Source organism: Rhinatrema bivittatum, chromosome 6 (genome assembly GCF_901001135.1).
Source record: "Rhinatrema bivittatum chromosome 6, aRhiBiv1.1, whole genome shotgun sequence".
Classification (NCBI taxonomy): Eukaryota; Metazoa; Chordata; class Amphibia; order Gymnophiona; family Rhinatrematidae; genus Rhinatrema; species Rhinatrema bivittatum.
In genome coordinates this window covers 259100531-259122956 of record NC_042620.1, presented here as the reverse complement: position 1 = coordinate 259122956, position 22426 = coordinate 259100531, and the positions used below count along the sequence as shown (strand labels likewise).

Sequence of the window (22426 nt, the reverse complement as noted above, 5' to 3'; positions counted from 1 at the left end):
GAGGCATGTCCAAGATGGAACACAGAAGAGAGTGATCCAAAAAGGCAATATAACAGTTTACTTAGCTTTGCTGATCTCTAGGGCTGCTTCTCTGTTTCCCCGTTCAGGCCGTTCTGCGCCGGGCTAAGCCGGGACAAGCCGCGCGCCCCTTTACCACGCGCGGCTTAACCGTCGCGCCGGTGTAGGCAGTTTTTATGCCTACCCGGCTCCTCCCACCGACGTCACCTGACAGGTCCCGGATGTAGAAAGCGCTCGCAGTTGTTCCGGCTTCTCTGCAACTCACGGGCTCAAGGTAAAATCCTCAAAAGAAAGGTAATGGACCTCGCACACAAACGACCCTTTCAGGAAAAGCAGGCAGCCTCATCCTCCAGTTCTGACCTCAGCTACGGATTTTAACCATCTCCTTGCTTGCTGCCTGGACCTGACCTTAGCCCTGAATCTTGACTGCTTCCAGTCTGTTGCCAGCCCTGACTCTTGGCCTGTCTCTGGACTTTGTCTTGATCCCTTGAACCACCTAAATCCTGCCGGCCACTGGAACCCAAAGGTTCAACCCACAGGGGAGGCGGCTAGTAAAGGCGAAGCTTCAGACTGGCCCATTTCAAGGCACTTTTTCCAGTCGCTGGTGTAGGCCTCATATGATTGCCCACAAGGCAGCATCATTTATGCTGCAGCACTCATGCCACTCCTTACAGAAGGTTTGGCAGTTGAGATTCCATACTAAGAAGTGCAGAGTCATATATTTGGGGTATGGCAATGTAAAGGGCGTTGTATGTGTAGGGGGGTGAAAGACTGGTGTGCATGAACTGATAGAGAGACCTTGAGGTGATGTCTCATGATCTGAAGATGGCAAAACAATATGACAAGGCATTGGCTAAGTTCAGAGGAAAGCTGATCTGCATCAAAAGAGGCATAGCCAGCAGGGAAAAGGAGGCGATAATGCCTCTGTACAGATCCTTGATGAGGCCTCATCTGAAATACAGTGTTCAGTTCTGAAGACCTCATCTTGAAAAGGATAAGGACAGAATGGGTGCAGAGAAAGGAAACCAGAATGGTGTGGGAATCTGTATAGAAAGCTGTATGAGATGAGTCTGAAGGACCTTAATATTTATACCCTTGAAGAGAGAAAAGACAGGGAACATATGATACAGACTTTCATATACTTGAAAGGAATTAATGATGTGCAAAAATCAAATCTTTTCCAACAGAAAGGAAATTAGAGGTCACAATATGAAACTCCAAAGGGAAAGACTTAGGAACCATGTCACTGCTAGAGGACATACTCCATGTGCCCATTGTTCCGTTTGTACACATTCCATGAATATTCAAAGTTTCGTACATCCTCTTTCTTTAAAACATTACACCCTCAAACATCACACCACATGTGCATCGAGTGGTGTGGTGTATGTGATCTTATGCCCATGTCCCTTGATCTATGTAGGCAAAACTACCCGCCCACTAAGGGCAAGGATAATTGAACATCGTTCATGCTTGAAGTCAGGTCGTTATAAGGCACCTCTAGTAGATCACTGGCAGGCTAGTAACCATGAATAAATAGTAAGATACTCTTCTTACGTTTTTGACGATTGTACTACTAAATATTCAGAATGACGTCAATACAAAATTGCCTTTAAATTAACTATATGAGCTATATCAGAATCCCAACATTCATAAATTTCTTAAGTATTTCATAATGACCTTCATAACGCCCTGCAGTGATTTTGGGCATTACTGCTCCATCGTTAGACTGCTAAAGGGTCATTTCTAATCATTGGTCGTGTACTGTCCAACACTCAAAAATATTTTTTCTTTTTTTATATTATATTAAAACTTGATGTTATATCGTAGCGCATAGAAATTCTTTAAAGCATTTATTATTCGCCAATATTAGGTACTTCCCTTAAATTGAGGAGCTCCAATGGTGGGGATGTAATGATAACGCCTGCAGATGAAATCAATATGAAATGAAGTCGAGAAACAATCCCTTTGAACCCGGAATACAAACTTGATATCAGAGAGGTCCCTGAGGCAGCTGGGACGCGAAACATGATCACGTTGGACTGAACTCCTCTATCTTCCCAAGAGGAACACTCGCATATAAACTGAATAGAGCTGAACCGAGCTCCGCCATTTAAGGGAAGTACCTAATATTGGCAAATAATAAATGCTTTAAAGAATTTCTATGCGCTATGATATAACATCGAGTTTTAATATAATATAAAAAAAGAAAAAATATTTTTGAGTGTTGGACAGTACACGACCAATGATTAAAAATGACCCTTTAGCAGTCTAACGATGGAGCAGTAATGCCCAAAATCACTGCAGGGCGTTATGAAGGTCGTTTATGAAATACATAAGAAATTTCTGAATGTTGGGATTCTGATATAGCTCATATAGTTAATTTAAAGGCAATTTTGTATTCACGTCCTTCTGAATATATAGGCTAGTAACCATACCATCTCTGATCTACGTTTTTTCGTTCTTGAACAATTATCAAAACACACACGCGGGGGTAACTGGTCATCGGCACTCATACGAAGGGAACAGAAATGGATATACGAGTTAAACTCATTGACACCATTCAGCCTCAACCGTGAAATTGATTGGTCCATTTTCTTTTAACTTTATTAACTGCGCTCATTACATTGGTCTTGCTAAATTTCTCTCTTATTTCTCTGTTTATTTAGTTTTGGGTTTTTTTTCCTTAACTCTCTCTTTCCCTTGCCCCCCCTCCTCCACCCCCCTTTCTCCTCTCTTTGGATCCTCATTACACAACCTCCGCTTATTCCTACATATATACCTCTGGCATTTTCTTTTTCTTTTTAAGCTTGGAAGGCATGTCCTATATCGAATTTGTTGCTGTTAAGGTGTTCCACCCCCTTTTTTTTTAAACCTCCACGTTTCCATATATAATTTCTTTTCCTGCTATCTCTTACATATCAGATATAGTCTATTGGTCCTTACACACAATGCTGTCAATCATGGTCACATGATCCTATTTTTCTTTCGATTTTCCACTTGTTCTCCGCCCATTTAAGTGCCAGAGTTTCAGGACTCTGTCTTATGACACCTCTATTGAAGTGTTTCTCTAACTCTCCTGTAAATTTAATTTGCATAATATGATTTTTTGAGTCTATGCTCCATGTTTGGTGCTCATCTGTCTCTCTCTCTTGCTGTTCTTTTAGCAGTCGAATCAACAACAAGAGACCCACCCAGTCCAGTTTAATCCTGAACAGTGTCAGTATCCATAAGGTCTTCAGTATTATCTGTAACGCTCTGGGCATCATTTGTCCTTACTCCGTGGTTTATAGCATCTTTTGCTTTAGGATTTTATTAGCATTCTTAAGTGTTAGAGTATGTTTCTTCGTTTCTTAAACTTCTGGGTCACACTAACCGTCAGCCAAGACACCTTTGTGATACATTCTAGAGATGTGAATCTTGTGATCGATCGTCTTAACGATTGATTTCGGCTGGGGGGGGAGGGAATCGGATCGTCGCGGTTTTGTTTTTGTAAATATCGTGTAAATCGTAAATCGGGGGAGGGCGGGAAAACCGGCACACTAAAACAACCCTAAAACCCACCCCGACCCTTTAAAATAAATCCCCCACCCTCCCGAACCCCCCCCAAAATGCCTTAAATTACCTGGGGTCCAGAGCGGGGGTCCCGGTGTGATCTTTTACTCTCGGGCCTGCGGTGCGTTGTAGAAATGGCGCCGGTGCTACCTTTGCCCTGTCATATGACAGGTCAAAGGTAGCGCCGGCGCCATTTTGTTTTTTGTCCCCCGACGTCAGGAGCGTAGGAGATCGCTCCCGGACTCCCGCTGGACCCCCAGGGACTTTTGGCCAGCTTGGGGGGGGCCTCCTGACCCCCACAAGACTTGCCAAAAGTCCAGCGGGGGTCCGGAACGACCTCCTGCAGTCGAATCGTGTTGCCGTACAGCCGGCGCCATTTTGCGATTCAACTGCAGGAGGTCGCTCCCGGACCCCCGCTGGACTTTTGGCAAGTCTTGTGGGGGTCAGGAGGCCCCCCCAAGCTGGCCAAAAGTCCCTGGGGGTCCAGCGGGGGTCCGGGAGCGATCTCCTACGCTCCTGACGTCGGGGGACAAAAAACAAAATGGCGCCGGCGCTACTTCTACAACGCACCGCAGGCCCGAGTAAAAGATCACACCGGGACCCCCGCTGCTGCCGTGGCGATTGGGCTTTGCCCAATCGCCACAGCAGCAGCAGTGATGCATGCAGTTTCAACCAGGGCTTAATTTTCTTTTCAGCCCCAGAGGAAGACAGCAGCATGGATCACTTCTGGTCCTGTCCCCCCCCCTCTCCCCCCCTGCTGGAGCAGGTGGGCAGAGCCTGGGGAACCGTCCAAGTAGCAGACTATCTAGCACACAATCAATGGGGATAAACCAGGGGGGGGGGGGGGGTGCCGAAGATAGGGAGGCAAACTACAGTCACAGACAGGAAGGGGATGAGCCAGCAGGAAGTACCTGGGCAGTGGTAGTGAAGCTTCTTTCTGGTGAGTGTAGGTGCCAAGGGAAAGGGAGGGAGCTGCTGCAGGTTGGGGGAAAGGCTGGCAGCAAGAAACAAGACGTTTACATGATGTATCAGTGCTGGAGAAAGGGGGGGGGGGGAGCACCCACCGAGTGAGCACAGGAGCAGCAGCGTAACAGCAGAATAGGTGGTGGTTTAGAGGGTGAAGACACTAACAGGCAGACGCGGAAAGGCGCCTTGAGCCGAACGCACCTTTCTGCCTCCACTTCCATGCGGCGTTTTCTGTGTGCGAAATGTACTGCAGATGCAGCAAGGAGTTTTGCATGCAGAAAATGCATGTTTTTAAATGAAGGTACTGCTTAGCGCCTTTGCATGGAAATGCCATGCGAATGAGGGCATTAAACAGTACTCCCCGAGGCAGAGAGACTGCATCTGGCCAGTGCACCTTTTTTAGCACTGGAAACTTAATTCCAGGTCAGAGCTGGAGTTAAGTTTTCAGCGCTAGTGCGCTGGCACTTCAAATCCCCTAAAATGTCCACAGATAAGTACTGACTTGTCCGGCTAAGTAGCGGTGAACCAGATAAGTCAGAAGTTATCCAGCTATCTGGCACTTAGCTGGATAAACACGCATCTGGCTAAGTGGCAGTCAGTCACCTGCACCAGATAGCTGGATACGGATGATTTTATTGTTATGTTTCATATATTATTTTATTTTGTTGTACATCCCTTTGGGCGTTATTAACAGTAAGGTGATCAATAAATATATGTAAATAAATACTAACTTACTGCATCGGGGACTTAAAAATAAACAGGTAGATTTTCAAAGCTGCACGTGCCCATGTGCTCGTGGTTCCCAGCGGGATTTTAGCATCCATGCGTGCATGTGTGGACGGACCGCTACTCGCATGCATGAGGCGAGGGGGGAATTTTATAAATTATGTGCGGAGATACGAGTAGGCCTTCCCCAGTTCCCTCCAATTAAGGAGGACATTCCCTAACCCTGCCCTTCCTACCTTTTCCCCTCTCCTCCCCCACCCCTAATCTAATTTTTTATTTTAATCCTTACTGCTCCTCCGCGCGCCGGCCGCTGGCTAATGGCGCTGTCCCGGCCAGACCCCCGGGCCGCCCCTTTCAGCAGGCCTGCACTCCGGTGCCTAACCCCTGACATTTACATGTGCGGCCCTTTTAAAATCAGGCCTAAAATGAATCGGGATGTAAAAAATAAAAAAAATATGCGTTGAAAACCAGCGCTCAGGTTATTGCATTGGCCTGTGAAGGAGCGACAATGAAATAGCCCCGCAGCTCCTCACAGTTTCTCTTTGAAAATGCAAGCAGCCACGGGTACGTGGATGTATCCGACTACTTTTGTGTGGACCTTGAAGCAAGTGGAGAAGCAGGCGCAGGGTTTTTGAAACTGAAATCTCCGCGTGTACTCTGCCTTCCCAAATCAAACTCTGCTCTGTTTGTTTGCTGGGAGTAAAGCACCCCATGCTGTGATTATGGCGCGGGTACTTTTACCCGCAGTGAAGCAGGGTGCAAGTTTCCAATGCCCCATAAAAACCATGTCCTACCTGTGGAAATGGTTCTGGTGATTGCCCCCAGAATACGAGAAAAGCCTCAGCCAATCAGGGCCTTACTGCCGGATTTTGGCAAAATGTTCAAATTGTTGTCATGCCAAATAACGTTTCTTGAATCTGAATCAATTGCTGGAATTCCTTCCATCACGGCAAGCATTGATAAACTTTGATTATTTGTTTTTTTAAACATTTATTTTGATTTTTTTTTTTTTTACACTTCAGTTTTTATTTGAGCTTACACTAATATTATTTTAGCAGTTATTTAGTACCCCTTTACAACAAATTATATACAGGTACAATGGGTCCCTGCACTCAAGAGCTTACAATCCACATAAAAGTACAGAGCTGAAGCCAAACAATGTCTATAAAAATCAAACATCCTGCCTGGATGAGGGATGGCTCAACGTGAGCTCCAGTCTCTTATTAAGCATCTCTCTCAAAATGTAATCCAGAACCAAAACTAGCTGTGCCGTTGTGTGAATGTTTACAAATGTAATTTTTTTTTTAAATATTTTATTTAAAAATAAGTCAGTTGTAACAAAAGTTACGTAACATCTCACTGTAATAAAGTTCTCCCTTAGTGAATGTAAACAGGGTTTTGATTATTGGAGGAGTGAGTGAGTGTTTACCGGCTTCCCGATAGTAGTGGGTTTTGTGAAAGTCAGCCACTACGGAGCCAAAGGCCCAGCCCATCTGCCAGGTTTTTGTGCCTGCTTTAGGGTATCCCAGCTGGCAGCCCTACAGGCCTGAACACCCTCAGAGCATGGCTCCTTCTCCACAGCTGTTTTGTCGTCGCCTCTGGTTCTCTACTCTTCCAGGTACAAGTTTCCATCCTTAAACCACCACCTCGGTCCCCCCTCCTCTGTGTCCCAAGCACCCTTAAATTCTGTTACGGTGTTGGTTCCTTTGCTGGTAGGTTATTCCTGGCATCTAGCATCCTTTCCTCATTTTCTCTCCTTCCCTCCAGCTTCGTATCAAGACCCCCTTGTCCATGATTTTCTCTTTTCGTGTTTCCTTCTTGTGTTTGGCTGGTCTAACTATTTAAAATATGTTTCCCTCGTTTCCTGTGCTCCTGACGGAATCCGCCTTACCCCGCACGCCCCAGACTGAAAGAAGAACCAAAAACGGAGCCCCTCCCCCCCCCACCTCGGCCCCCTACTTCTTGTGAAAGCGTCTGAGCTGGATCAGCTCCAGGATAAAGCAAACCACGCATGCCACGGCATTCACGCTGGCGGTGAATGCCAGAGCCACCAACGCCATTAACTTTTCAGCGTGCCCAAAGAAAGCACACTGCACGTCTCCAGGGCAGTGGGCCCCAGCTCGGCAGGAAAAGGTCCGAGGGAGGACTCTGGGGAGCTGCAGGCTCAGGATAGCCCAGAGAAAGGTCAGTTCCAGGGCCAGGAGAAAGAGTATGCAGCAGCAATAGGGCAAGGCCGTGCCTCTGGTGACTTCGTCCGTGGCCTTGGGCTGACCATCCTCACAAGGTCCCATCAGCTCCATGTCCTTCCTCTTGCGCACCTTCACGGAGCCCCGCTGCGCCAGCCTCATTAGGAAGACCGGGAGCAGGGCTGCCAGAAAGCTGAAGCTCCACAGGGAGGAGAAGGAAACGTCGAAAGCGGAGTTGAAGCACAGAGTCAGGCAAAAGGCATCCACCGAGCGATTGCAGGCAATATCCGACTTGACAGAGGACCATGGGTTGTCAGCTACAAAGAGGGCCACGAGACGCAGACCCAGCAAACCGTACCAGATGACTGGCCTCTGCCACTCATCCATGGAGCCCAGAGATGGCTGAACCAGGCGAACAAGACCAGTGATTATGGCTGCCATCTGCTGGAAGAGTCAAGACATGATGGTTAATGTCCATGACATAGCAGACCCTCCAGTCCTACCCCTACCACCAGCTGTAACTGTGTGACCTTCAGCAGCTACAGACCCAGTTTACATCTCCTGTGCAGTTACTGCTGAGCAGAGAGAGAGAGAGAGAGAGAGAGACAGACAGGGGAAACGAAAGGGCTGAAAACAAAGAGAAAGCAGAGCTGCCACGTTATTTATTTACACATAATTTCCCAGCAGTGAACATGACAACATACATAATTTGACATAAAACTTCAGCAATAGGACAAGACATTGCCATACAATAAACATGTAAAACTGTAAGACCTAGACCCTAAAATACATAAAACATCTTTTAGGCCCTATTCAAAAATCTCTCCTTTCTTGTCACCCTCAGTACACCTTTCAATTATTCACAGAAGTAGAAACAATTAAAAAGCATGAAAGCATAAAACATAAGATTATGCCTAAAATTATGCTTGCCCCTCTTGGTTAAAAGCTTGCTTGAAAAAAAATCTGCTCTTAACCAGCTCCCTAAATTTCATTAACGAGCTCCCTCCTTTCACTTCACGTGGCAGAAGGTTCCAGAATTCTGGACCTTGCATGCAGGACACATCTCTCACGTGATTCGTCTTAGCCTGACCACTCGAGACGTAGAGACATCAGGTAAATTCAAAGACGCCGATCTCAAGGGCCTTGAAGTGACGGCTGAAGAAGGGGAAACCTCTGGCCAGTCCTCATAGCCAGCAGAGCCCCCTTGATCCCCCAGGGATTTCACATCCGCAGGAAGGGCTGCCAAATCTGCCCCTTCCCATGGAATTTGCGGTTCGCCGTGGCAGACCAGGGGGTCCAGCCTATCTAATCCCTTTGGATAGGAACACTGCCACCAAACCCCCTTCCTAGTCTGCCGCCTCCATCACTGAAGGGGTCTGAACGCTTCAACCTGACAAAGGACTTCATGTACCAGAATTCCCTGCTTCATGACGGGTTTACTTACAGTCTGCAATACAGCTGTAATTAGGACATTGAGAAACTCTCTGTCAGCACATTGCACATTTTCATTTTTTGGCTTCGCTGTTCTTATTCTCTGATAAGCTTTCACTGCTGTAACCTAGATTAGAACAATGGATGTATTATGTGAAGGGCTGTATTACTGCAGACTCGCGAATTCCTTTCCAGAACTGCAAGTCCCAGCAGCCTCTCCTGCAGAACATGGGAGAAGTTTCACGAAAGTTCCAGGGTGTCTAGGGAGGGGGTCAGTAGCCCCTTCAGCCGGAATATGCTTGCTCAGCAATGCTTAGAACGCATGTGTAAAAGATAAGAACTGTAAAGTGCATAAGAGTCTGCTCCTGGAGGGGAGGGGCATGCAGTTGTACTAAGCCTTTGTCTTAGCTGCATCTTGCTGGCAATAAAAGTCTATCTTTACGGATCAGTTGTCTGGACCTCCTTACTGACTAAAAAGAGACGGTTACATTTGGCGAGCCTCAGCCAGGAGGTACCGGGGATGCTATTTTAGCCCCCCAGTTGGTCCAGGGGATTTTGTGGCGGAGTGATCCCCCAGACTTGCCTGGTGAGTGGCCACCGCTGAGTTCAGTGATCAGGTATCCGAGGGGGTCATTCCACGGAGATCCTCTGAGACCTTTGGGCTGGTGATCCGGGAAGAAGGCTTTCATGACGTTCGGAAGAACCCTGCAGGCGAGTATTATGGGAATGATGGGAAAAGTGAAGAATAGCTAAAAGAGTAGCAAATAACCGGTCCATCCGTGAGGGGACCGAGGGGGCTTTGATCACACCCCAAGCGGTGGTTTGGTAGGAATTGCATTCCGAAAGCCACGCGCATAAAAAGAGGAAAAAGAAGTAACGCATACGATAGTGGGAATAGGTTTCTTGTTGTGTGAAAGTGACCCTTTTGTGTCTGACGGATACGGACCCCTTACCTATCCGTCTTCCCTTCCCTCCTTTGTCTGTGATTCTATCCTAATGGGAGGGGGCGGTTCTACTCCATTAAAAGTCATGACGGAACACTATAGGGAAGTGTTCGATAGACATAAATGTACTAAACCCGGAATGATTCAACGATGCACCCATAGGTGGCCCGGTTTGTGTGTAAATTGGCCTCCGGAAGGAACTTTCAATTTCCAAACGGCCACAAGGGTCCTGAAAATAGTTAGTGAAGAAGGGAATCCGGGTTGCCCTGAGGATTAACCGTACATAACTGCTTGGATTGCAGTTATTGAAAATCCTCCGACGTGGGCAAAAAAGCTAGTAGAGGGAGCCGCCCTCGTAATGGTGGCTCAAGTACGCAAAATGGGGAACCGGAAGTCCCCAGTGTCTGTCTGTCTGTAAGGTACTTGTAAAAAAAAATTCTACTGTGTTTGATCTACTCTGGTGATGCAGACTATTTTTACTTAAGGAAAATTTATTAAAAGTGATTGTGAATTACTTATCTGTATATGTGTGCTGAACAACGGCAGTTAGCTGCTGCTGCTGGGAGCTTGACAGTTAACTAATTTGGCTGGGCAGAGACTGCTTCTCAGCGGGACAGTTTAACCCCTATAACATTTCTCTGGTACGTTTGGGTTTTCAAATTATTAATTAAGGATTGTAATGTATGTAACTGCTATCTGTGAATTGCAAGCACATGTACCAGGGATTTTTTTTTAATTGTTTTAAACCCTAATAAGAAGAGTTTTGGTTTACAGATGCTGCACAAGACTACTATACAACTAATTAATTTACAGTGTTAAGTTAAAATACTGATTTGATTGCTGAAGAATGCATTTACTGGTGTTGAAGTTTAGAACTTGATGGCAGTTAAGGGTTAACAGCAGAGATAATTACAGAAGAGAGAAAGAAGAAAAAAAAAAAAAAAAAAAAGGGGACATTGGGCTAGCCTGGGTGAATGAAGACAAAGAGAGAGAAAAATTGTTTCGTTTGTTTTAACAGAACATTATTGAAAGTTAGTTGATGGTGTGCGTATGTGAATAAAGATAGAATTGTGGCTGTTTCACAGAAGTTGAAGTTTTTGTAGCTCCGAGTTTCTGCTGATTAAATTTACTCTCCAAGGTCCTTGCTAAAACTGTCTGTAATCTGACAAAGGATTGCTACTTGCAAAGAAATACCAGAACCAAGGGTCCCTTACAAATCATTTAGTGCCTTATGATGCAGGCTATTTTTAAGACATTTTATAGCAGCAAATTAATTGTTACAGTACAAAGTGGAATGGTGGTGCGTCCCACTGCGCGTCAGTACGTAGTGCGTAGGCATTCAATATGGCTGTGCGTTTCATGCTGGCATTGCTAATCAGAAGTTTTAGTTTTCTCATATCTTCTATCCCAGTGTCCTCCCTATGCTTATCTTTCTATTCTCTAATACCATGTTAATTATTGTTCTTACTTGTCTCCTATATATTATCTGTTATTTAAAAGTTACATTGGAACGCATGATAAAGTATGAACTCTCTTTTGCTGACGCAGTTTATTTTGAAGCTGTCTCTGGGAAAATTAGAGGAGAAATGATTAAGAATGGGACCTTTGTTAAAGCTTTGTTAAATATACAGAGCATAGCAAGCGGCAAGATAAGACAGCTGCAGTTCTGACTGTGGGAATTACAGGATGCCGTTTGTAAAAAAAAAAAATAAAAAAAAAAAAAAAAAAACCGGAGAAAACAAAGACTTAATATTAAAAATTTTGATTCAGTGGCAGGCGCAAGATAAGGATTATTGGAAGTTGTGGGCAAGAGAAGGGGCCACTATGCAAGATTAGGAACAAGAGCAAATATGAGTCGGCCCAAATGATAAAGTGGTGGCCCCCCCCCCACACATATATATATATATATATATATATATATTGCAATTATGTTCTTTTACCACTGGTGGGGGCTGGGCTCTGGCTATTACCATATGTTCTTAGTGGTTGCAATGTAATTGGTACAAGGCTTCCAAGGGTTTGATCATCACTCCTGCACACCTAAAGCCTGCAGATCCAGGTTGACTTTATTGAATTAACCCAATGCCAAACTTACAAGTAAGAAGGAAGCAATGTTTTGCAGCTTCTCAGCCTCGTCAGAACTGACTTGCCTCCAGGCGCAGGTCACCTATTCAATTTCCAGATGGACAGTGATCTTTTCATCGTATTTTGAGATGTATGGGAACAGGGATCAGGAAGAGAAGAAAAGGGCCCGTCCCTGCAACCAGGAACTTAATAATAGAAACCCGACATCCGAAAGAAGCTGCAGAAGGCCGAAGGCTTTGAGGGCATGAGCCTCAGCCAGTTAAAAGCTATAGCAGACTAGGTATGTGGAAATAGAGAAGTGGAAGAGAAAAGAGAGAAGCAAGTAGACATATGAAGGAGAAAGTGACTGTTAGCCGCCGCTCTCGAGGACACTCGGACGGAAGGAGCCAAGACAATGGCAGACCGCGAAGAGGAGGGGGAACAAGACCCCCCTTTGGGAAAGAATCAGTGTGCGTACTGCAAAAATGAAGGCCATTGGAAGAGAGACTGTGAAGAATGGCAAAAGAAATACGGGAGCCCTGCAGTGAATACTAACGACAAAAATGGACCTGCACCGACACAAAGGGGCCGAGGAGGAAGGAGATCGGACAACCCCCACTGGCAGGGGGAGGCGACAAGGAGCATACAGCCTGAAGAGACCGGGAGGGAAGAATCCCCACTGACCCTCTGGTGGAGATCCACGAGGTAACACAACAAAAATCAGGGGCCTGTTGGACTCAGAGGCCAACGATCTACGAAAGAGACTGTTTCTATAGTGGGTGCCTCAGGTCAGGTACTCACTGCCCCTCTGCAGAAAGAATGAACTATACAAGTAGGCGGGACCATGGTATCCCTTATCGGATGGAACCTGCTGTGTAAGCCTCAGACCACATTGAGATTTCAACCAACAGGGGAAGTTAAAGCCTCCTTCGGGGACCATCCAGTGATACTCATCTGTCCCCTCCAAGAAGAATGGAGACTACATCTTCCCATAGTCGAACGAACCATCGAACATCGATATGAAAACAACACCCCCCTCAACAAAAACGAAGACAACTGATGGATAGTTTACCCCAAGTATGGTTCGAACAGAACCCGGGAGGAATAGCTATCGACGCTACCCCCATATGGATAGAGATGAAACAGAATGCACAGGTGATTAATCAACCTCAATACCCCATTCCATATATGGCCAGACAAGGAATCCAGATACACCTGCAAAGACTGTATGATTTGGGCATTCTTCGGCGAATCCGATCTGCTTGGAACACCCCTTTGTTGCCAGTAAAGAAGCCTGGATCTAATGACTATCGACCAGTACAAGACTTAAGAAAAGTGAATAGTCAAGTAGCAGATCTAGTAGCCCTCGTCCCAAATCCGTATTCAATCTTGGCTCAAGTCTCTCCTGCATCAAAGTGGTACAGTGTCATTGATCTCAAAGATGCCTTCTTCTCCGTCCCGGTGGCGGAGGAATGTCAAAAGATTTTTGCTTTCACATGGGAAAATGCAGATACTGGAGTAAAAGCAGCAGTACACATGGACTAGGTTGCCTAAAGGGTTTAGGCACTCACCTACGCTGTTCGGTGAGCAACTGGCAAAAGATTTAAAGATGTATCAAGTAAAGTATGGGCCAGTCATACAATACGTGGATGACCTTCTGTTGTTTCGAGAGACGTACCTCGAATGTGCGGTATCCACTCTTCAGCTGCTAAAGATGTTGTACTCAAAAGGGTATCGTGCAAGTAAAAAGAAAGCGCAAATCTGTGAATTGGAAGTAGAGTATTTAGGCTTCCAAATACGTGGAGGAACCCGATGTCTGGGGATTTCTCGCACCAGTTCTATAAGAGATCAACCTGTACCCACTTGCAAGAAAGAGCTCCGGGTGTTCCTTGGAGCTGCAGGATACTGTAGGCTGTGGATTGCTAACTATGCAGTTATTGCCCAACCCCTATACGACAAGCTGCGGGGTAAAGAAGCAGGATCTCAACCCTTCCAGTGGGAAGGAAACGAACTGGCAAGCTTACGTCAACTAAAAGAAGCCTTAATTGAACCACCTGCTTTAGGATTGCCAGATGTAATGAAACCATTCCATCTATTCGTCGATGAGAAAAAGGGAATGGCCATTGGGGTATTGACTCAAAGTTTAGGATCATGGGAACGACCTGTTGCATATCTGTCAAAAGGAATGGACAATGTTGCAAAAGGATGGCCTGGTTGCCTTCAAAGCATTGCGGCTGCATGCTTACTAATTCCAGAAGCAGTCAAATTAACTTTTGGTCAAACTCTGAATGTAACAACTCCCCACACCATTCAAGGACTGCTAGAGACCCATGGACCAAAATGGATGACTAATTCACGTCTCGTCAAGTATTAAGCCTTACTGTGTGAAACACCTGAACTTCAAATACAAGACAGCAAAAACTTGAACCCGGCCACTCTTATGCCGGCACCTGAACCAGTTGCCCATGATTGTGAAGAAGTCATGACTACAATACATTCCAGTAGACCAGACCTGAGGGATCACCCCTGGCAAGGAGCTTGGACTTTATTCACTGATGGGAACAGCCAAATCATTCATGAGATACGTTCTGCTGGATATGCTGTTGTATCCGAAGATGAAATCATTGAGGCTCAACCTCTTCCCCCAGGAACGTCTGCACAAAAAGCTGAACTAATTGCCCTTACTCGAGCTCTGCAGTTGGCAGAAGGACAAACTGTAAATATCTATACAGACTCTAAATATGCCTTCCTTACAATTCAAGTGCATGGAGCATTATAGAGGGAAAACAATTGAACAATGCATCAGAAGTACGTGAATTACTAGACGCAGTTTGGCTTCCTCGCAAGGTGGCTGTAATGCATTGCAAAGCACACACCAGGAAATCAAACCCTATTGTCAAGAAAATCAGAGAGCAGATGAAGCAGCAAAAAGGGGCAACTCGGGAACCCTTCCAAGCAGTATTAATTGCATCGAATCATCAGGCTTCAGGCAGTCCTGGAGCTCATCACCAACGACTGCTTTCGCTCTTAAACTCTGGGCAAAACAAAATACCAAAATTATGACTGCAGTGTACCAGAATAGATTGGTTTTAGATTACCTTCTGGCCCAGAAAGGAGGGTTTGTGGAACATTTAACCTCTCCAATTGTTGTTTACAGGTAGATGACCAAAACAAGGTTATCCAAGACATCACTGATCGCATGGTCAAGATGGCACACGTCCCTGTCCAGCAATGGAATAGTGCTTGGGACTGGACCAATGGATTCCATGGTTGGTTTTCCATGATCGGTGGATTTAAGAGCTTGTTTGTTATCCTAGCCAGTTTAATTCTGTTTTGTCTTTTAGGACCCTGAATTATTCCTTTCTTGCTCAAACCGCCTTCGTCGGATGATGGAGGACATTGCTGAACGCAATACAGCCACGCAGCTCCTGTTACTGTACATGTATTCCTCTGAGCCTATAGAACCTGTTTAACCATCCTCATGTTTTATCCTGGGCCATCTTCCCATACATGACAAGTTCGGGCTACAAAGGGGGGTGGAGCCATTAGGGCCCATCCGTCTCAAACCCGTGAAGAAACCATCGGACTGTTTGGGAAATTAGGGCCCCCTGAGAACTCAAATTGCTAATTTTTCTTGTTTCTGTTTCTTTCAGCTCCACAGTTGCGTTGTGATGGTGTGATACTTTTCATAGAGAATGATAAGTATCAAAGGGGGGAATGAAGGGGTCTGAACGCTTCAACCTGACAAAGGACTTCATGTACCAGAATTCCCTGCTTCATGACGGGTTTACTTACAGTCTGCAATACAGCTGTAATTAGGACATTGAGAAACTCTCTGTCAGCACATTGCACATTTTCATTTTTTGGCTTCGCTGTTCTTATTCTCTGATAAGCTTTCACTGCTGTAACCTAGATTAGAACAATGGATGTATTATGTGAAGGGCTGTATTACTGCAGACTCGCGAATTCCTTTCCAGAACTGCAAGTCCCAGCAGCCTCTCCTGCAGAACATGGGAGAAGTTTCACGAAAGTTCCAGGGTGTCTAGGGAGGGGGTCAGTAGCCCCTTCAGCCGGAATATGCTTGCTCAGCAATGCTTAGAACGCATGTGTAAAAGATAAGAACTGTAAAGTGCATAAGAGTCTGCTCCTGGAGGGGAGGGGCATGCAGTTGTACTAAGCCTTTGTCTTAGCTGCATCTTGCTGGCAATAAAAGTCTATCTTTACGGATCAGTTGTCTGGACCTCCTTACTGACTAAAAAGAGACGGTTACATCACCAAACTCCTTCCCTGTCCAACCTCCCCGCCCCCCCCCCCCCCCTCTCCCATGTGGGCACCGGTTCATTCGTGGGTCCATCCGTCACGCGGCAGAAGGGAGGGAGAGCCGCGGTACTTTGGGTCACACCCGCCTCCTCTGCTGAGCAAGCCAGGGGCCCTGTACAGTCCAGCTATGGTTATCCCTCCCCCTCCTTTCAGTGAGCAATGCCAGCCTGGGAGGGGGGTGGAGGGGTTACAGGGGCTGGAGGTCGGGGGGGGGGGGGAATAAGGGGAAGAGGCCGCTGGGGGAAGTGTTTGTGTGAAAGGGAGAGGCTGGGAGGGGAGAGAAGGGAAAGAGGAGATGGGGGGGGGTGAAATGGGCTGAGGACGTGATGGAGAGGTTGTAGAGGGGTTATGGGGAAAGGGCTGGGAGAATGGGGGTGCAATGGAGGGGCTCAGGGGAGGTGTGTGATTAGAGGATATGGGGAAAGGCAGGTGGATGTGTGTATATGTATGGGGACAATATAAGTACTAAGGGCGAATATAGGAAGGGGAGAGAGAGAGAGCGAGAGGATGTGGGGACTGGCATGTGAGGGAGTGGAGCTGAAGCCAGAGGAATCAATTTCCTCTTTTCTCTCTGTTTGTCCCTCCCCCCCCCTTTCCTCTTGCCCATTCTGATCTTCACTCCTCTTCCACCCCATCCCCAGTACTTCCTTTTCTCCTGTCTACTCATCCCTGATCACATCCTCTCCTCCCTCTGTGCCACTATGCTCCTCCATCCTTTATCCCTCTACCTCTCCAGGGAAAGATTCTTTCGTTTGAATTTCCTCACTCCCCATCCCAAGATCTGTTCCCCACCCTTCTTCTCCAGACCTAGTCACTAAGACCTCTTTTCCTCTAATAAAGAACCAAACAAATTAACTGGACACAGAAATATCAGAAAATAACTTTATTTATAAAAAGTAAAAAAAAAAAAAAAAAAGTATTCAAATTGCAAATATGCACAGTTATGCAAATTTACCACAGAATTGCTGCAGAATTTGGAAAAAATCTGCCTCAGTTTGCTAAATCTTGCTGCCGAATCTTGCAAAAATGTGTTGCAAGAAAGCCGGGGCTCTGCTCTTATCCCACTGCATTGTGAGGTTTGCAGTCCCTGCTTCTGCTATTTTAAATCGACGCTGAGCTGGTCAGGAATCCAGGGCTAGCCTAGACGCTCCCTGCTTAAACCGGGGTCACTTGACATCTCTGGATATGACCCACTTGGGGGGGTGGAGGAAGGGAAAAGAGGGGCACAGTCAACACAGCAACTGCCGGGGAGCAGCAATAAACAGTGAACACTGATAAAGTTAACGGCTAAGGAAAAAGGGGGAGAGGGGCCCGCGGCGTTGCCTCTTACCTTCGCGGACTCCACCCGACGACCTTAAAACAGCTTCAAGGCTTGATTCATCCTCCCAGCACCACAGCAATTGGAGGGGGCGGGGATCCCATTCACTGGCTCTAGTACCCTGTGCCTTCTCCAGCCGAAATAAAACTCTCTCCGTCTGCTTTTTGCAGCCTCTCTCTACTCTTTTGTTTTGTTTTTTTTCAAGTTTGGGACTGCAGAGACAGCAAAAGTTTTCAAGGCTAGAGAAAGGTACACAGCGGTTCTCTCGGGGCGCTCAGGGATTTCCTGCTGACGTCCTCAGCCAAGCTTTGAAAAGGGGGGAGTCTGTCTCACTTCTGTTTTCAGTTCGCAGAGCCGCCTCCACCCCACAGCTGCTGCAGAGAATGTGCATTAGATCATTATTGTTACCAGCATGCTTTTTTGTTTTTTTGGAATGCTGCCTTTTTAAAAGCTGTTTAACTTAACAATAATCAGACTCCACGTCTTCCAAATGCATGCACGGCATTAGTGAGGGAGTAGTCTGCCTCCTGCTCTGCCAGGGGGGGTGCACAAGGGCCTCTCCGAGGAAAGAAGAATCGGAGAAGAGTATTTTTTTGTTCTTTCTGTAGAGGGTATAATGTCAAGAAACAAGGAAGGTCTTTGTTTGTGAAAGTCACCATAACAATGACTTGGAGGAAAGAAGGCATCCTGAGCATTTTATTCCAGTTATTCTCCATAGAATCCAATGCAGCAACACTTTTTTAAGTGGTGTTAATTCAGGAAGGAAAACACACCCTGAGCATCATATCTCCGTTTCTCTCTGCAACATTCAAGTGTGTTTGAAATCGCTCTTTTTTTTTTTTTTTTTAAACAAATAGGAGACAATGTTTGTATACTCATGCATAATGAAGATGTGGAATTTGTTCCCATAGGATGTGGTAAAAGCTGTTAGTGCAGCTCCGTTTAAAAAAGGTTTTGACGAGTTCCTGGATGAAAAGTCTTTAAAACTATTATTAAGGTGGACTTGGGCAAATCCACTGCTTATCCCTGGGATAACCATTTGGGATTCTGCCAGGTACTTGTGACCTAGATTGGCCACTGTTGGAAACAGGATATTTATTTATTTATTAATATTTAGATTCTTTTTTTTTATATTCCGCTTAGGATACTGGGCTTGATGGACCTTTGGTCTGACCCAGTATGGCAAGTCTTATGTTCTTAAGTGACAATGCCTTGGCAGGAAAAGCACTTTCCTGATTTTCCTATCCCAGTTTTCCTTTGCTGGATAGTCCTGGGACACAAGATGATTGCATAGCAAACTTGGGCCTGGATTTTCTAAGGTCGCAGATCTTAGAAAATCCGGCGATAACGGGGGGGGGGGGGGCAGGCTGGTGAAGTGTTGGGCTTTCGCACCCAATAGTGTCATCGTGAAAGGTGGTGCTATTGGGCACGAAACTGGTGGCGAAAAGGGCCCTTACCTTTTCGCCGTCAGTGACGTCTACGCGGCGTCCGCCCCAGTGCCTCCCCGACTCCTCCCCTTCCGGTGTGGATGCCACCCAGAACCCGCCCCGATTTAGTCCCTTTTCATGTATCTACGACCCCCTTTTGAAAATGACCCCTTAATCATTGACACCTTAAGAAGTGTATTTATTCATTTATTTTGACTTGATTTCCACTTAAAACATAAGGAATGCCATGCTGGGTCAGATCAAGGTCTATCGAGCCCAGCTTCCTGTCCCAGCAGTGGCCAGCCTGGGTTACAAGTCCTCGGCAGATCCCAAATAGTTGATCTGGTTCATTCCCAGGGGTAAGCGCCGGCTTTCCCAAGTCTTCCTGGCTAATAAATGGCTATGGATTTTTCCTTCAGGAACTCGCCCAGCCTTCTTTTAAACCTCACGGTGTTAGTTGCCTTCACCACATCCTCTGGCCAGAGATTCCATAGCTTGATTGTGCTCTGAGTGAAAAAATACTTCCTATGATTTGTTTTAAATCGATCGGTTGCTAGTTTCAAAGAGTGTCCCCTAGTCCTGTCCCAAACTTGTTGAACCCAAGGCACACCTACATTACCAAAAATGTTATGTGGCACACCAACCTTCATGGAATAGGCTCGTGCAGATATAACGAGTACTTGTCTGGCCAAAACAAGAACTAGGGGAGCACTGAAAAGCCCTACCAGTCTCTCTCCCAAAATGTTAAAGAAAGGGAGAGAGAAGGGGCAGAACCACGCATGAACCCATCATGATGGGCCAGCTTCCTCTCTCTGCAAGTGCAGGAGACGGGAGAATTGGCCTAAGCTATTTATCTTGGCTGTGGCGTGTGGCTGTCAGCGTGGGAAGATCAGGAGGGGTTTGTGCGCTGCACAAAATGGGTCCCGGCTATCCGCGCCCTGCATACTTCCGATTAATGACCGCAGCTCATGCTGTCGCTAGGAAGAACGGGCTTGCAGGACTGCATGTCCTCAGAAAGGAGCTCGCACAAGCGTAAGAAGCCACCACTGGCGTCTCTTGTTGCTGCAAGGTGCTGAGCGCATTGGTCAGGTGCTGGCCTGGGTCTGAGCAGCAGGGAGGGTTGGTTTTCCCGTGGGGGCGCCTGATCGGGTCTGAAGGCCATTGCACACCAGTCGGGAAACACTGTCCCATGACCTCCCCATTTCCTGAGGAGGCTTTGATGAGGGACTTTGCCAAACGCTTCTGAAAATCCAGTACACTGTACAAACCGGCTCACCTTCATCTGCGTGTTTATTTTTCCCAGGAGTCCCCCATCTTTTCAAGGGAAGGGCCACAAGGGTCATTTTAAATCACAGAGAGGGCTGGGGGGGGGGGGGTGAGTTCCTCCTCACCGTTTGCTGAGCTGGGGTGAAAGGGAGGAAGGCTCTGCAGAGTTATTTGCTGAGAGAAGGTTTTTGGAGGCAGGACCATATTTGGACCTGGGGAAGAGGGGGGCAGGGCCTCCAGGGGTGTGGATGTGTGGCAGAGAGACAGAGCGTCAGAAATAATTATTTGGCAATCTTACCACACTCCCAGCCTCCCCCCCTTCCCCAGTATCTTCCTGCCTAGGGAATGAAGGGGAGGGTGGATGGATGGGAGGATGGGGTGTTTGTGTGCTCTCTTACTCACGCTCTCCCCATGCACTCTTACTGCCTCTCTACCTCCCTTTCCTCCACCTCTTCTCCCTCTTCCGCTCCTCACGCCCCCCTCTCTTGCTGCATGCCAAATTCATGGTAGGAGCATGACATCCCCCTCCGGAGACCCCAATCCAGGGAGAGACACTTGAGCCTGGCATCCGGGTTATAATAATGGGGATTTCTGCACCTCCAAAGTCTGCATTCTTAGGGGACAATCCCATGCCTTTTTCCTCCGCAGCTCTGAAGAGATGGTGGCGTTGCTTACCTGGCTTTCCCCGGCAGAACCCACGGCTCGGTACTACCAGTGCTTTCCTCCCTTTTGGCCTGCACCATCCTTCTTATCCTTATCGCTGTGCTGCAGCCTCTTCCCTGTCTGTCTACAGCTTCAGCTGCCTGAGCAGCACCAGTGCCAGCAAAGTGTAATGCAGGCAGTCGGTGATGGCTTTGCACGGGCATGCACTGCCCCCACGCCACTCTGACATGCAGCCACTTGTACTTCTGACTTCAAGTATCTGAGCTGCAGGTGGTGGAGGAATGTGCCTCCCTGCTGCTGCCACCACTGCATGACAGATCATGCGCCTTCTGTCATCACAGTTGTGGGCCAGATCAAGATCCTTCTGCCACCACTGCTGAGGGCTGAATGAAATTCAGCCAAGGGCTGCATCTGGCCCTTGGGCCATAGTTTGGGGTCCCTTGATTTACACCTTCGAAAAAAATCTATTGAATGGGTAAGGCGAGACTTCCTTTTGCAAAAACCATTTTGACTCTCTGCCATTAAACCATGCCTATCTATGTGGTCAGCAGTTTTGTTTTTAAGAACAGATTCTACCGTTTTGCCTGTCACCGACATCCGGCCCATCAGTGTATAGTTACCCGGATCACCCCGGAGCCCTTTTTTAAAAAATTGGCATCACAGTCAGACTCTCAAAATGGGTACAGTAAATAAATATAAAAAAAGCAATCAGCATAAAATGATAACAAATATCTTATTAATAAAATTATGAACTTACATTTTGCTCAACACTATTTAACCAAATCTGACCTAAAAAAATACTGGACTCGTTAATTATTCAAATAAGCAGTTGCCTCCATGATACAAGTGCCTGCTCAAATAGTCTTTTTCCTGAACCCAGATAGGATAACTGAAAAGTAAGTCGTGAAGTAGTGAATTCCACCGGATTAGAGCTACATAGTTAAAGGCTGTGTTTCTGGGCAGCCGTAACTTCACTTGAGACGGAGGGGGAAGTCGAAAGAGTCCCTGTTGTGATGACCTTAGCAGGAGCTCCTGGCCCACCTCACCGCTGAGCACATATCCTTCCTCATCCTCCTCACTTCCTGCTACTGTAGTTTATTTCGAGAAATGAGGGAGAACCAGAGGCTAATGGAATAGTGGAAGTAACTGCAGAACAGGAAGCTGATTTCTGCTTTTCCTAGCTAAAAAAAAAGAAAGGGGTCACTTAAAAAGAAATGTGTACGATCTTATGTGATGGACATTTTATCACAACCAGTCCTGCATATGGGAGATTTCTCATTACAGACAGGACAAACATGATGCAATCAAAGTCTAGGATTATCCAAGCCTGGCATCTCAGTCCCTTGCCAAAATGTGGCTACTAATGTTTGTGAAATGTCTATCGGTTTTTATTCCCTGACCCCCTAAACCTCTGCTAAGCTCTTGAGGGCAGGGACAATGCAATAAAAAAATTTTCACGTAATTTTTATTAATCCTTCCTTTATCATGAGAAGCAGAGAAAGTGAATAAGAAAAGGAAGAGGATTCTGGGAATGCTTGCACTGAA

The 22426-nt window shown here is 46.5% G+C and overlaps 1 protein-coding gene across 3 annotated transcripts; it reads right to left on the bottom strand.

The window, feature by feature from the left end:
• Positions 1-6247: 6247 nt before the first annotated feature.
• On the bottom strand, positions 6248-20969 carry LOC115094166. Of its 3 annotated transcripts, none has more exons than XM_029606937.1 (2): positions 20894-20969; positions 6248-7889 (listed from the first exon to the last, which is right to left on the bottom strand). In XM_029606937.1, the coding sequence occupies exon 2, from the start codon at positions 7887-7889 to the stop codon at positions 7218-7220; it is 672 nt and encodes a 223-aa protein (XP_029462797.1). In that variant the 5' UTR covers positions 20894-20969; the 3' UTR covers positions 6248-7217. The 3 variants fall into 3 exon arrangements, with proteins under 3 accessions (XP_029462797.1, XP_029462796.1, XP_029462794.1); XM_029606936.1 differs by lacking the exon at positions 20894-20969 and adding an exon at positions 17538-18017; XM_029606934.1 differs by lacking the exon at positions 20894-20969 and adding an exon at positions 17538-18014 and having other exon boundaries at positions 6248-7892.
• Between the last annotated feature and the right edge of the window lie 1457 nt (positions 20970-22426).

Bases quoted from the DNA above. Each gene is read 5' to 3' on its own strand.
- LOC115094166 (XM_029606937.1), bottom strand. From the start codon at position 7,889: ATGGCAGCCATAATCACTGGTCTTGTTCGCCTGGTTCAGCCATCTCTG.